This window comes from Vigna unguiculata, chromosome 3, assembly GCF_004118075.2.
Source record: "Vigna unguiculata cultivar IT97K-499-35 chromosome 3, ASM411807v1, whole genome shotgun sequence".
NCBI classification, from domain to species: Eukaryota; Viridiplantae; Streptophyta; class Magnoliopsida; order Fabales; family Fabaceae; genus Vigna; species Vigna unguiculata.
In genome coordinates, this window is record NC_040281.1 from 45848303 (window position 1) to 45861660 (window position 13358).

General features: G+C 33.5%; 1 protein-coding gene across 3 annotated transcripts; it reads left to right on the top strand.

The window, feature by feature from the left end:
* The first annotated feature begins 330 nt into the window (after positions 1-330).
* Positions 331-12848, top strand: LOC114179078 (kinesin-like protein KIN-4A). 3 transcript variants are annotated; one of them, XM_028065286.1, is made up of 26 exons: positions 331-809; positions 1830-1976; positions 2066-2215; positions 2492-2751; positions 3313-3500; positions 3609-3733; positions 4397-4433; positions 5053-5144; positions 5260-5367; positions 5453-5569; positions 5670-5763; positions 7284-7396; positions 7883-7978; positions 8074-8187; positions 8292-8408; positions 8496-8576; positions 9058-9129; positions 9218-9311; positions 9412-9443; positions 9810-9907; positions 10002-10094; positions 10202-10423; positions 10778-10940; positions 11267-11419; positions 11494-11797; positions 12504-12848. In XM_028065286.1, exons 1-25 carry the CDS (start codon positions 693-695, stop codon positions 11704-11706), a joined length of 3096 nt encoding a protein of 1031 aa, XP_027921087.1. In that variant the 5' UTR covers positions 331-692; the 3' UTR covers positions 11707-11797; positions 12504-12848. The 3 variants fall into 3 exon arrangements, with proteins under 3 accessions (XP_027921087.1, XP_027921088.1, XP_027921089.1); XM_028065287.1 differs by lacking the exon at positions 331-809 and having other exon boundaries at positions 2070-2215; XM_028065288.1 differs by lacking the exons at positions 331-809; positions 1830-1976; positions 2066-2215; positions 2492-2751 and adding an exon at positions 2794-3193.
* Positions 12849-13358: the final 510 nt, after the last annotated feature.

Consider the following 13358-nt stretch of genomic DNA (forward strand, 5'->3'; position numbering starts at 1 on the left):
GTATTTATATAATACCTTTCATCATTAGTTTTTTTAATAAATAAATAAATTAATTAGGAGTGGGTTTGTTTGTCCTTCTGCAGTAGGAGGAGGCGGTGTTAACTTAAAGAAGAGAGATAAATAAATAAAAAATAAAAAATAAAAAAAAAAGTGGAGGGAAAAGAGAGTGGCAGAGAGGGAAGGGAAGAGTGAAGACAGTTGGAGGCGGGGACTTAACACGAGAAAAGAGAAGCGAAGAGAAACAAAATAACCCATCTAATTAAAAAAATAAAATAATATTAAAAAAAGATTAAGGAGTGATAAAAATAGAGAAAATCAATTGAGAGAGAGAGAGAGAGAGAGCGTGCATCTCCATAGCCATAGAAGATAGAACAGAGAGAAGAGAAGAAAAGAGAAGTAGTGAAGAAGAAGAAAAGTGACACTGATAGTGTTGAAGTTGTTGTTGTTGTTGTTGTTGCTTAGCGGTTTCTGCTCCGCTACTCTTCAAACGACGCCTTTTTTTGTTTGTTTCTTTCTTCTTCGTTTTCTCTCAACAACCACCACTTCCTCTTTCTCTCTCTCTTGCTGTTAAATCCACCTTCCTTCTCTCTCTTATCTTCTGCTGTTTGCTGCTGCATCGTTTTCTTTCATTCTAATCCTAACTGTTCAGTCAGACACAAAACACATTCACTCACGTTTTTTGGCTCTTTCCCATGGAAGCATCGGAGAATTGTTCTGTTAAAGTCGCTCTTCACATTCGTCCTCTCATTGCCGATGAACGACAGCAAGGTTGCATTGAATGTGTTTCCGTCACGCCTGGGAAGCCTCAGGTACTCTCTCTCTTCTTCATTCACCTCATCTTCCTCCTTCTTTTTTCTTTTCTATTTTTATTTCCAGCTCTCTGTTTTTTGTTTTTTACTATAGTAATAGTTATTAGTATTTGCTTTGTCGTTTTGCGGACAATTCATTAATTAATGGCGTCTTCTTCTTTTTTCGGCACCCGGGTTTGCTTAATTATCATTTGGAAGATTCTTTCTTTCTTTTTGGGTAAATAAAAGTATTATTATTAATGGCTGCATTTATGATTCCTTTCTTGTTTATTTAGCATTGAAACTTAGAATTTGCTTCAATCCTTTTCTAGAAAAAGAAAATTAATAGAAGTCCAGTTTCACAGGTTTCTTTCACTTACAATTTGGGGTTGTTTGATTTGATAAAATTGGTATTCGAAAGGATTATGGAGTTTTACTTTTGTACTTTATGATTATATTATTGTTAGTCGTGGGATGAGTGAGGCATTTTCCTCTTTCATGCTATGAGTAATTTTCACTCAGCTCGTCCTATTATGGATTGGTTTCTTGTTTGGCATTTTTCGTTGTTTTTCTTTATCTTACGCGCAATGAAATTGATCCATGGGACTGAAAATTTGCCATTACATATGATTTCAATTCTGGGAATTTATATCAGATTGTTTAAGATTTTTTAGTCAATTCACCCAAATTATATTTGGAAAATTTCCTTTTGTATTAACCTCAGAACAGGGAAATAAAATGATTATTTATATGAAGATATACATGCAACCTTAAGAAAAATAAAACTTGTTCTACTGTTTGGACCATGGACTTAAATTTTATAGAAACACGCTCTTCTGCATCGATGTACTGTATGAAATGAATTAAGACGAGCTTTAAATTGCGTGCATTTCAATGGTGAAAGCTTACTTCCTTTGAAGATTGTGACTATGAACTCGTACTTTTCTGATATTTTTCTGGTACATGTGGAGAAGTTGTGAGTGTGCACATTTCTTGTGCTTTTGGCTCCGGAGAATTTGATTATGGTATTTCAATGACCAGATTCAGATTGGATCGCATTCCTTTACATTTGATAATGTTTATGGAAATGGTGGATCTCCTTCGGTTGACATGTTTGAGGAATGCGTTGCTCCATTGGTTGATGGCTTATTCCAAGGATACAATGCTACAGTACTTGCCTATGGTCAGGTTAGGTTCACCTTGCATGTCAAGGACTGTTGAAGTTGAGAAATATCATTCTGTTCATCTTTTGTATTTGACATTCGTATTTGCCACAGACAGGATCTGGGAAAACGTATACCATGGGAACTGGCTATAATGACAATTGTCGGATCGGATTAATTCCTCAGGTTATGAATGCCTTATTCAACAAAGTTGAAACACTAAAGCATCAAACAGAATTTCAGTTGCGAGTCTCCTTCATTGAGGTATATCTACTACGCTATGCGGGTTTGTATATGAAGAATCGTACGTTAAATTTTTTTTTTTTTTTTAAATTTGAATCCTTATATGCGGTTTAAATAACTGGTCAAATTGAGGATGTTCCATGTGAAATGATTTTCCACACGGCAGTCTTTTTTGAACCATTGATCCAAACATACCATTGGCTGGCTGTGCTTGTGCATTGCTCTTCATAGAAATAGGAAATGTTTCCATGAACTCTTATTCTTGTCAGGGACTTAATTATGCATTTGATTTTGAAGATTTTAAAGGAAGAGGTCAGGGACCTGTTGGATACGGTATCTTTGGGCAAATCAGACACCTCCAACTCTAATGGCCATTCTGGAAAAATAACTGTTCCTGGGAAGTCACCAATACAAATTCGTGAAACAGCAAATGGAATAATAACACTGGCAGGAATAACTGAAATTTCTGTAAGTACATTACATGAGATGTCTGCATACTTGGAACAGGGTTCTTTAAGTAGGGCAACGGGAAGTACAAATATGAACAACCAGTCCAGGTAAATGAGTTCTCAATCTTCCTTGTCCACCTAATAAATAAATGATACTTGATGCTGTCATTTTGTGTTCGGATGCTTAAGAAAATTGTAGTTTCCTTACACTGCACATACTGGCCCGTTGATATTTTAATGTTTGATGTGAAATTTTACTTTCTTTCATTGTAAACCTTTCCAAGCCAGCACCACTGGCGCATGCTACCTTTGATCCTTTTTACAAGAACCATTTTGGGCTGTTTTCTTTTGGTCCTTTTTATAAGACCCCCACCAAATTGTCTGCTACTTCTTTTTAAATTTCCTTAATTACTTAACAGTTTTTCTTGTCAGTGATAACAGTAAATGTGGTAAATTTATTACTTAAACTCTCTTGCAAGAGGATAAGGGAAGATCCCTAACAAGAACATAAGCAGAGATACAACCATTAATTAGGTGGAAAAAGATAAAGGTTAATAGTCAATGCCACCATATAAATTAACTTAATTCCTTATGTCCCATGATGTGATTTCCATTAAATTTGATCTTTATAATCTAATAATTTGTTATTTCCTCTTTTGCTTGTACTAGTCGGTCACATGCCATTTTCACAATTACATTAGAACAAATGCACAAGCTCCATTCTGTTTCTACCACCAATGACTCTTCAGATGAGGATATGGGTGAAGAATACCTTTCAGCAAAGCTCCATTTGGTAGATCTAGCTGGATCTGAACGAGCTAAAAGAACAGGTTCTGATGGCCTTCGTTTGAAAGAAGGTTTGCAATACATGATTAACCTGAATACCTTGTATACTTCTGAGTCAGAGAGAGTGTTCCAATAATTGAAATTATAATGACAAGGATTTAATGACTATTTTTCAATAGGAATACACATCAACAAAGGTCTTCTTGCTCTTGGTAATGTCATAAGTGCACTAGGTGATGAGAAAAAGCGAAAGGAAGGTGTGCATGTTCCTTATCGTGATAGCAAACTCACTCGACTCTTACAGGTTAGGGATATTTTATTGTTTGGAATACTCGTTATATCTATAAACACTCACATACACAGACAATCAATGTATGGTTTAAACATCAAGATTTGTTCCTTTTACAAGTAATCACTCCTCTCAGGTGATATGGCCCCTATTTATCTAAAGACTGATTAATTATGTTTTTTCCATTTGGATAGCTTTTAGAACTGGCGATACTAGTCAATTGTCTCTTGTTTTTGCCTTTCTGAGATCATATTTGCCATACCTTTCCTTTTTAGTGGTTTGTGCAATGCCATGAAAATTCCTTGCAATGATTATGTGTGTATGTGTGTGTGTGTGTGTGTGTATATATATATATATATATATATATATATATATATATATATATATCTATATATATATATATATATATATATATATATTTCAAAATTTAGCCAGTTAAGGATTCTATGTTCTGTATAAATATTTCTGGACTCCAACTTCTTTGTGGTTTTCAAGCTTTCAAGGAACTAACTACTGAATACAAAATTCAAAGTATTCAGTGTATCAAATATTTAAATTTTGGTGTTGACATTCTTTTGAGCTTACCCTTTCCAGTTAAGGTAGGAACTAATAATTCTTAGTTTCTTAATGTCAGTTTCTAAGAAACTTTTGATCCAAAGTCACTGACCCTTGTTGCAGGATTCACTTGGTGGAAACAGCAAAACTGTCATGATAGGTAATACTTCTGAAAGTTGATTCATGGCTCTGAATACCTGTGTTTAAGCATGTTCCTGCTTTGCTTTTTGTTCAATCCACTTAAACTAGGAAATATTCCTCTCCAGTTAATTTTGTATTGAAGCCAGCTTATTGCAGTGGAGTTTTTATTTTATTAATGTATGAGCCAGTTAACGAATTTTAAGTTCTTTTAGTAACATTTGTGGGTTCTTGGTTCACGAAGACATTTTTTGTCATTATTTTTGGGTAGCTTCCTATCATATAATATCACAAAATCTGATGGACTGTATTTTCCTTTCTCTTATTACATTTTAAGAAAACTTACTGATGCCTTTTTTTACATGCCATATAGACATAATTCATCATGCAGTTTGATGGAAAAGATTCTGATGCCAAGCATATCTGCCACTTTCATTGCTTTTCAGATTAAAGCATATGCTGGCTTTGTACTCTACATGATGAATTGAAGATATTTTTTCCTCTTTTAGACATATTAATTAGATATTTTAATGTGTATATCTAATACAGTACTGTATAGATAAATTAATAATATTGTTTCTCTAATCAAAAGTAATTTTTTTACATGCTTTTCAATCCCAAAATGGTTCCTCTTTGCCCAGCTTGCATAAGTCCTGCTGATGTCAATGCCGAGGAAACTCTTAACACTCTCAAATATGCAAACCGTGCACGCAATATTCAAAATAAGCCTGTTGTAAGTTTACACAATTCTTTTATATATTACATTCTTCTCCTCTTATTTGAGGAAGATAAGGAAATTCATTCTGGTCAAGTTTCATATGCTACAATCTATATTGTTAACTTTACAGGTTAATCGAGATTTAATATCCAATGAGATGCAGCAAATGCGCCAACAGTTGAAGTACTTGCAGGCTGAACTCTGTTCTCGGGGAGCAGCTCCCTCTGATGAAGTGCGGGTATTTGTCTTAACTGAGACTTGCACTTTAAGTTAGCACGAGATCTTTTCTGGTTCATGTATATCTTGCTGGTCGTCTTGTACAGGTTCTTAAGGAAAGGATTGCTTGGCTTGAGGCTACTAATGAATATCTTTACAGAGAACTTCATGAATATCGCAGTAGATGTGCTTTTGTAGAGAGATGTGAAATCGATGAACCAGCAGTATGTGAATAGGAGAATGCTTAAAATTTAAATGCATGTTTTTTTTTTTTTTTTGTTGATTAAACACTATCTCATAATTATTATTATTTTTTTCTCTCAGGATAGAAACATTTATCTCATGAAAGCTGATGGGCTTGAGAGGCGCTTTCAGAGCTTAGATTCATCTGACCATCCCATGGTTGGAAGTATATCTGGTAGACATGAATTAAGCTGGTTTTTTAGTCAAAAACTGATTTTTATTTTTAATTTAAGAATATCTATATATAGGAATTTTAAAACTGGTGGATGGGGAGAGGGAATGAATAGCTCGTTCTCCTGCTCCATTATTTTGGAAAAATATGTTTTTTATTTCCAGTTCCTGCTTCTAGTACATATTACACATTTATGGAAGGTTTGCATTTGGCATATATGTATAACAAAGAATGGCTAAAAACACAATCAAAAGGGGGTGAATTGATTGACACAAAAATCTTTTACAATTTGGAAGAAAACTTTGCTTAAAATTGACGATGATGGGAGAAATTTAATGCAGTAGTTAATGAATGCCAAAAACAATAAAAATTCAAGATGATTGAAAGAAAAATCTCAAGAACATACAAGAAAATTTATATTAGTTTCCTGAACCTACATACAGTTAACCTAGAAAATCTGAGTTGGGTTTTTCACTAAACATCTTGAATTATGCAATTACAAAAAACACCTATGTAACTAGAACAAGATGTACAAATTATTCCTTGAAACACCTTTAAGAAAATTTGCAAAGGTAATGAAAACACAATTATCTACAACGCACGTCAAACATTGGTGCAAATATATCAAATTAGATTACAAGAAAAACAAAGAAAGATATTACTTGGTATGTGACATATTATTATTGAAAATCCTATAGTATGATCACCCCTTTTGATAAATCTTGAGCACTTTTTTCAAACAAAATGTAATATGTTATACTCCAAGAAAGCTCTTCTTTAGAAAGCCACTAAGCTCTTTTTTGAAATATTGAAAGGTGGTGTTTTCATAAGAAAACTTGAAGGATTCTCTTTTTAAAGCAATTTGATAGAGATTTATGATTGTTGACCGATATAATCGATTATGCTTAAATATAATGATTATCATGTTCTTCATGTAACCCAGAAAACATTTTGAATCAATATGATCGATTATTATTAAATATAATCGATTATTTGTGAATGTGGGGTATTAAAATTACTCAACATAATAGGTTATTGCTTGAAATAATCAATTATTTTTGAAACATGTGAAAACCAAATTTTGACCAACATAATTGATTATTTCTTAATATAATCAATTATTTCTGAACATAATCAATTATTATATTCAGAAAAAGAATAAAACTAGTTTTTCAAAGCGAATTTGCTTTAGATTATCTTTGAGATTTATTCATGTTTTACATTTTGATGAAACTATAGATAATGAACCATCGAGAGTAGAACACCAACAACTAGAGGTGCATGCATCATCAAAATCATCAAATCTACACATCATGCTTTGTTGTGCTTTGCTACGGGCATGGGAATCTTGGGGATGAATGATACAAAATTAAGTAGTAGATTTATACCTGTTTGTTATACCATGTGTTTGAGATGTTAAGTTGTTCCCCACTATGCTTGTTTGGACTTGTTGAGTGAAGCTTTTATACTTTTGGTTCAGTCTTCAACATTTGAACGTTCTCCTTTCTTTCCCCATTTTGCAGGTGAAGATTCAAGGGAAACTGACGAAGAAGAAAAAGAGTTGGAACATGTGCTATTACAAAATACCATGGATAAAGAGATGAATGAGTTGAATAAGCGGTTGGAGCAGAAAGAGGTTTCATTTTTATAATTTGTTTTTGAGACTGTGGATAGAAGTGATAATAAATGCCTGCTTTGAAATTTATTTTTTTAATCTAATTAAGCACAATTCAGAATTCATTTTTTTGTTAAACATCAAATTTAATGAGTTGCAAACTCGTGAATCTATGTATAATAGAAATACATTACTCAAGCAATTTTCTGGCTTCTATCTAGCGTTAAGAAGTCAACTCAAATTATTTCAAAGTATTAGCCTAGTCAGCACCTCTCAAAAAGCAAACCACGAAGGGTATTGGAGTGTGCTAATTGGTTTAATTGATTCATATGCTACTATCACAAGGGCCACAGAGAGCATACATCAGTAAATGAGTGTTAAACTTTATGATTTTCCATATGCGGATAAACATTAGGCTTTTTTCATCATATCATTCTGCATCATGTTCAAACAGAGTGATGGATTTTCTACTGATTTTCTCAACCTATCGCCCTCTTTTCCTTGCAGTCTGAGATGAAGCTCATTGGAGTTGATACTGAGGCACTCAAACAACATTTCGGGAAGAAAATTGTGGAACTTGAGGAGGAGAAAAGAAAAGTACAGGTTGGACTGAACTTATTTAATTTTAAATATTTATGAAGTGCAGTGTTAGAAGTCTATTTTTATCCCAATGATGGATTTTGGACTAACAATGACAGGAAGAGAGGGACAGATTATGGCATGAGGTAGAGAATCTTGCTACTAATTCAGATGGGCTAGCACACAAAACCCAAGATGTTCGTGGCCAAAAGTTGAAAGCATTGGAAGCACAGGTTATTTTTTTACTTGCTTTAATGTCATTCTCGAGTCATAAGGTTGTCATTCTTTGACCATGACTTTTTTTTTTTTATTAATTTTTTTAATATTGAAACATCAGATTTTAGACCTCAAGAAGAAACAAGAAAGCCAGGTGCAACTCTTAAAGCAAAAAGAGAAGAGTGAAGAAGCTGCAAAAAGACTGCAGGCTGAGATACAGTATATCAAGGCTCAGAAGGCCGGTTTTGATTTTGTTGAGTGGATGCATTATCAACTGCTCTTTTTCTGTTTTCATTTCCAACAATTCTATTCGCATACATTGCAGGTTCAGTTGCAGCATAAAATGAAACAAGAGGCTGAACAATTTCGACAATGGAAGGCCTCTCGTGAGAAGGAGCTGCTCCAGGTGGTTTGCTTAATTTTATAAAGATGTCTGTTGTCTTCATAATTTATTTTATGGTTTAAAAATTGCAGAGGAGTTTCAATGTGTCTTACTGTGATTAATTTGAGATCCCTCTGAGCACTCCTCTGTGCTTTGTCTCAATATGGCATGCCAAATTTTTGTTATATGTTGCAATTTTCTTGTGCTTCTTAATCTCACCCCATCTAATTATTGAATCCATGTTTACATAGCATTTAATGACTAATGTAGATATAGAAGTATTTGAGTTCTCATAATGTTTCTAAAATTGCGATATTTGTTCATGACATGGTATCAGAGTATCTGTGGCCAAATGGTCAGTAGAATGTTAATATTCATTTTGTTCTAGAATTTTATTATTGTGATGTTTTATATAGTAGTTATTTCAAACTTTAACTCTATTTGTTTATTGTACTTAGAAACTTTCCGTGCTTGTAATTTTAATTTTTGTTTTTATTTCAAGCAGTTGAAAAAGGAGGGAAGAAAGAATGAATACGAAAGACATAAACTTGAGGCTCTAAACCATCGCCAAAAAATGGTAAGTCAAAGATCTGAAGATATATAAAATTGCCTTTTGATTGATATGAAATAAGAACCAAGTATCAATGGTTAATTATTGAATGCAGGTTCTTCAAAGGAAGACAGAGGAAGCAACAATGGCTACAAAAAGGCTAAAAGAACTGTTGGAAGCCCGTAAATCGTCTCCTCGTGACAACTCTGGTAGAACTGAACTTGGAATTATTTTCCTTTTACTGTATACAAACACACATATAGATGTATATATTATAGTTTACTAACTTTTTTTTGGTGTCTCGTTCAGTTTATTCAAATGGACATCTACATCCCGGGCTGGTAATAAACTATGCTTATCTTACATACTGTATTAAGTAATTTGTCAACTTAAGAGACAACATGACTGTTGCAATAAACAAACTCAAATTGGTAAACTGACCCTTGAACCCATAAGTGAAACTTTGCCATCCTTGTGAATCCTTCGTGAAATTCATAATCTTTGTATGAGTTATGAATCAGGGTAACAAACAAGTTTATTTAAATTGTATTTAATGAAATTTTGCTGTTGAATTCTCTACTTGCGTAATAAAATTTGTATAATTTTAGAGTTCCTTCCTTACACATACCTTTCAAATTGATTTTCCTGCTATCTACAATTTCAAACAAATTTGTTTAAGACAATTGTAATCTGATTTGTATGTCCAGGTCAATGAAAAATCCCTCCAGAAGTGGCTTGATCAGGAGGTAGAGGTCATGGTTCACGTGCATGAAGTTCGTGCTGAATTTGACAAACAAAATCAAGTGTGAGTGATCACGATTTTTCCTCCTTTTTCCTTTCCAGTAAAAAATGCCACACTCCCAAACTCACTTCATTGACTCTTGATTGAATATTTTTAGCCAAGCTGCACTGGAAGAAGAGTTGGCTTTACTAAAGCAGGATCAGTTTTCAGATGAGCTGAGTGTTCCGAAAGGAAAGAGCAAATATTTGAGGTAGAATTTATTTTCATACTTCCGTAAATGCATGGTGTCTTTCTGTTGCTATTTTGGAGCAATAGATGTAACTCATGTCTTTGTCATGTTTTGTATTTGTTTGTTAGGTTGTTATCCATGTCGCCAGATGCAAAAGTTGAGAGAATAGCTTCTCTTGAGAACATGCTGTGCATGTCTTCAGTTGCTTTGAAAGCCATGGCTTCACAACTTACTGAAGCAGAAGAAAGGGAACGCACGCTAAACAACCGTGGTCGTTGGAATCAGCTACGCTCAATGGGAGATGCAAAGAATGTGCTTCAGTATTTGTTCAGTGCTACTGCTGAAGCAAGGTGCGTATGGAATATCTGAGGAACTAATTTAGCTTTTCTAGCTTTTTATTTATATCTGTTGACTGCAGTGTAGAGAGTTATGGATTTCTAGCTACGAACTTTTCTTAGTATTCCAAGGAAAAAATAAATCTTTAGTAAATAACCAGAGAATCTGAGCAGTTTGTCGGATGGTTTTGTTACCAGATATGATTATTTCCTCTCTACTGAGTTTATCCACTTTATGAACTGGGCATTTGCTCTATTTTTTACCTGGGTATTTGTTCGGTTGGCAATATTAAATTCCAATTTTTTTGAGATTTTTAAATTTTTTGTTTCCTATATTTCAAGTAACGGTAGCTAGCATCATCTTTACAGGTGCCAACTGTTGGCAAAGAATATGGAACTTAATGATTTGAAAGAGCAACTAAATGAGCTTGTAGCACTATTACAACAAAGTGAAGCACGAAGAAAAGAACTTGTAAAGGAGGAAAAAATAAGGGAACAAGCTGTTGCCATCACATTGAATACACCAGCATTGGTGAGAATTTACTCATTCTATTTGCAATAAACATGAGTTTGTGTGGTAAAATGTTTCTGCTCCAACATTAGACAGCTACAGGTTGTCTGGTAACAACCATTTGAATTAGTTTTGTATAGGATGTACTACTTCTAATGGAGCAGATGATTTTGAATGACCGTCTAGAACCTCATAACCTTTGTTTTATCAGAGGTCAAAACATTTATATCTATTATTTAGATCTTGACTTAGATCAATTGTGGCTTCTTGATCACGCAAGACATCTTTCAAATTTAATCTTTCATTCATTTATATTATACTTATATTCAGCTTCTGACTGAAATCAGGAAAATTCACGGTCGTTGAAACACCTTGCTGATGAAATGAGTGATCCGTTGTCTCCAATGTCACTTCCTGCACCAAAGCAACTCAAATTCACACCTGGAGTTGTTAATTGGTCTGTCACGGAGTCGGCTACATTTTTAAACGAAGCACGAAAGGTACCCTGCTCCATTCTCTTTCTCTGATGACGATGATATTTTTTTTTTTTCAGTTGTAATTGTTTTATATTCAGATGATACCCATTGGGGAGCTGTCAACTAAGAGGCTAGCTGCTATGGGACAAGCCGGAAAACTTTGGAAGTGGAAGAGAAGTCATCATCAATGGCTGCTACAGTTTAAATGGAAGTGGCAGAAGCCCTGGAAACTCTCAGAATGGATCAAACACAGTGACGAGACCATTATGAGGTCAAGGCCTCGAGCACAAGCTTTAATTAACGTGATGTGATCTTAAGTTCATAGTAAGGAACATGTATGATTCAGAATATCGACCCCTGGTATGTTTCAACACGGCTTGCCAAGAGGACAGTTGATTGCAGGTAATCTTTACCCTGTTTTTTCGCAAGCTATTTTTGACGCCCAAGACTTCTTGCTAAACGTATTTTTATAATCTTTGACGTACTACCTAAGAAAAAGTATGACATGGATTCTTATGCGTATGAACTAACTGAAAATATATGCTACTGGAAAAAGAAAATAAAATGAGTTAAAATTTCCTAATGTACCTTAACTTAATAAAATGAGTTTCATCCTTTAATTTCTTCATCAGGAATTAAATACTTTGATTGAAAAGTTCTCATTATTGGAAATAGTCCAAGTATAAGTCGAAGTCCCACATTAGATAGAATAGACAAAGTTAAACACTATATAAGAATAAAAACCTATAATATATTATCTTAAGGTATTGGGATAAAAGTGATGTCAAATATCTTATATGTTTAACACAAATGTCAAATATATATAGAACCTGATGACTATAACTCTCATATGATATATAACCCAACACTCATGAACTAAAAGCAATAATTGGATGTGATTTATTTACATTGCTGACTTATGCTTTTTCTCCGTAAGTGCTTATATCTCGTTTATCATATCACTTTGATCTTTCCAACTGATTGGGTTCAGAATACGTGGACACTGAATAGAATCAGCTGATTTTTGAATGTTTCATGTAATTTATTTATAATTGAAAATTGGATTGTAAGCTGGAATTATTCTCATAAATTTACAATATGCATGCAGGCATGATGTAAATTGGACCTGTCAGGGTCTTTTTTGCTGAGATACAATTTGGTTGTTGGAGAAAGTTGTGATAATTCTGTGTAGATTGTAAGTTGTAATAAGAGATGGTAGGCGTAGATAGGCATGGACAATATCAGAGGACGGAATTTATGGTAATATAGGTTGATCGGGTAGCTTGAACATGTGCATAGGTTAGGATATGGATGCAGCTTGTGAAGTTGCCTCGTGTTAATTCTGTAGTTTTTTATTTTTACAAATTTTGTGAATTGTGATCAGTACAGCGTGAAAGTCTTTTTTCTTGTACAGATGTAATATATCCAGAAATTTCTTGTGTTGTTTATGTCAGCTAATTGTCTTTATATTTGATGCTTTTTCAATTCATTGCGACTGAGATCCACCGCAGTCCCTGGAAACACAAATGGCTGAGCTAATGGACATTACAAAGTTCGACTTAATATATATCATTAAATATAAATATCCCTGTATTTAGTTAGTCGCGTGTGTCTTCATGTATATTACAGCGGAAACATGAAGATACTGAAATTGAGGAAAAACTTGAAAACTTAATTCACAATATAAGTCGCTTAAAAATATATAATAAATTACTTTTAAATAATTTCAAAGTTTAATTAAGTTTTAAATTTTTCATTTGAATATTTTTAATTGAGTCTATAATAATTTGTTTCTATTTATCAGGTCCTCAATTTTTATAATTTTGAATTAAGTTGGTGTTATATAAATTTAGTTAATTGAATCATATGAATGTTATATCGTTCTTTCATTTTGTTTTCTTGTTTATGAGATTTTGTGATTATTTTAAAATAATGTTACAGTTAATGATACTAACCATTTTAA

Excerpts from the sequence above, each read along its gene's own strand:
- LOC114179078 (XM_028065286.1), top strand. The coding sequence starts at position 693 with ATGGAAGCATCGGAGAATTGTTCTGTTAAAGTCGCTCTTCACATTCGT. Across the intron at positions 3,734-4,396 it reads AACTCACTCGACTCTTACAG|GATTCACTTGGTGGAAACAG; the intron begins GTTAGGGATATT and ends CCCTTGTTGCAG. Across the intron at positions 9,908-10,001 it reads TTTGACAAACAAAATCAAGT|CCAAGCTGCACTGGAAGAAG; the intron begins GTGAGTGATCAC and ends GAATATTTTTAG.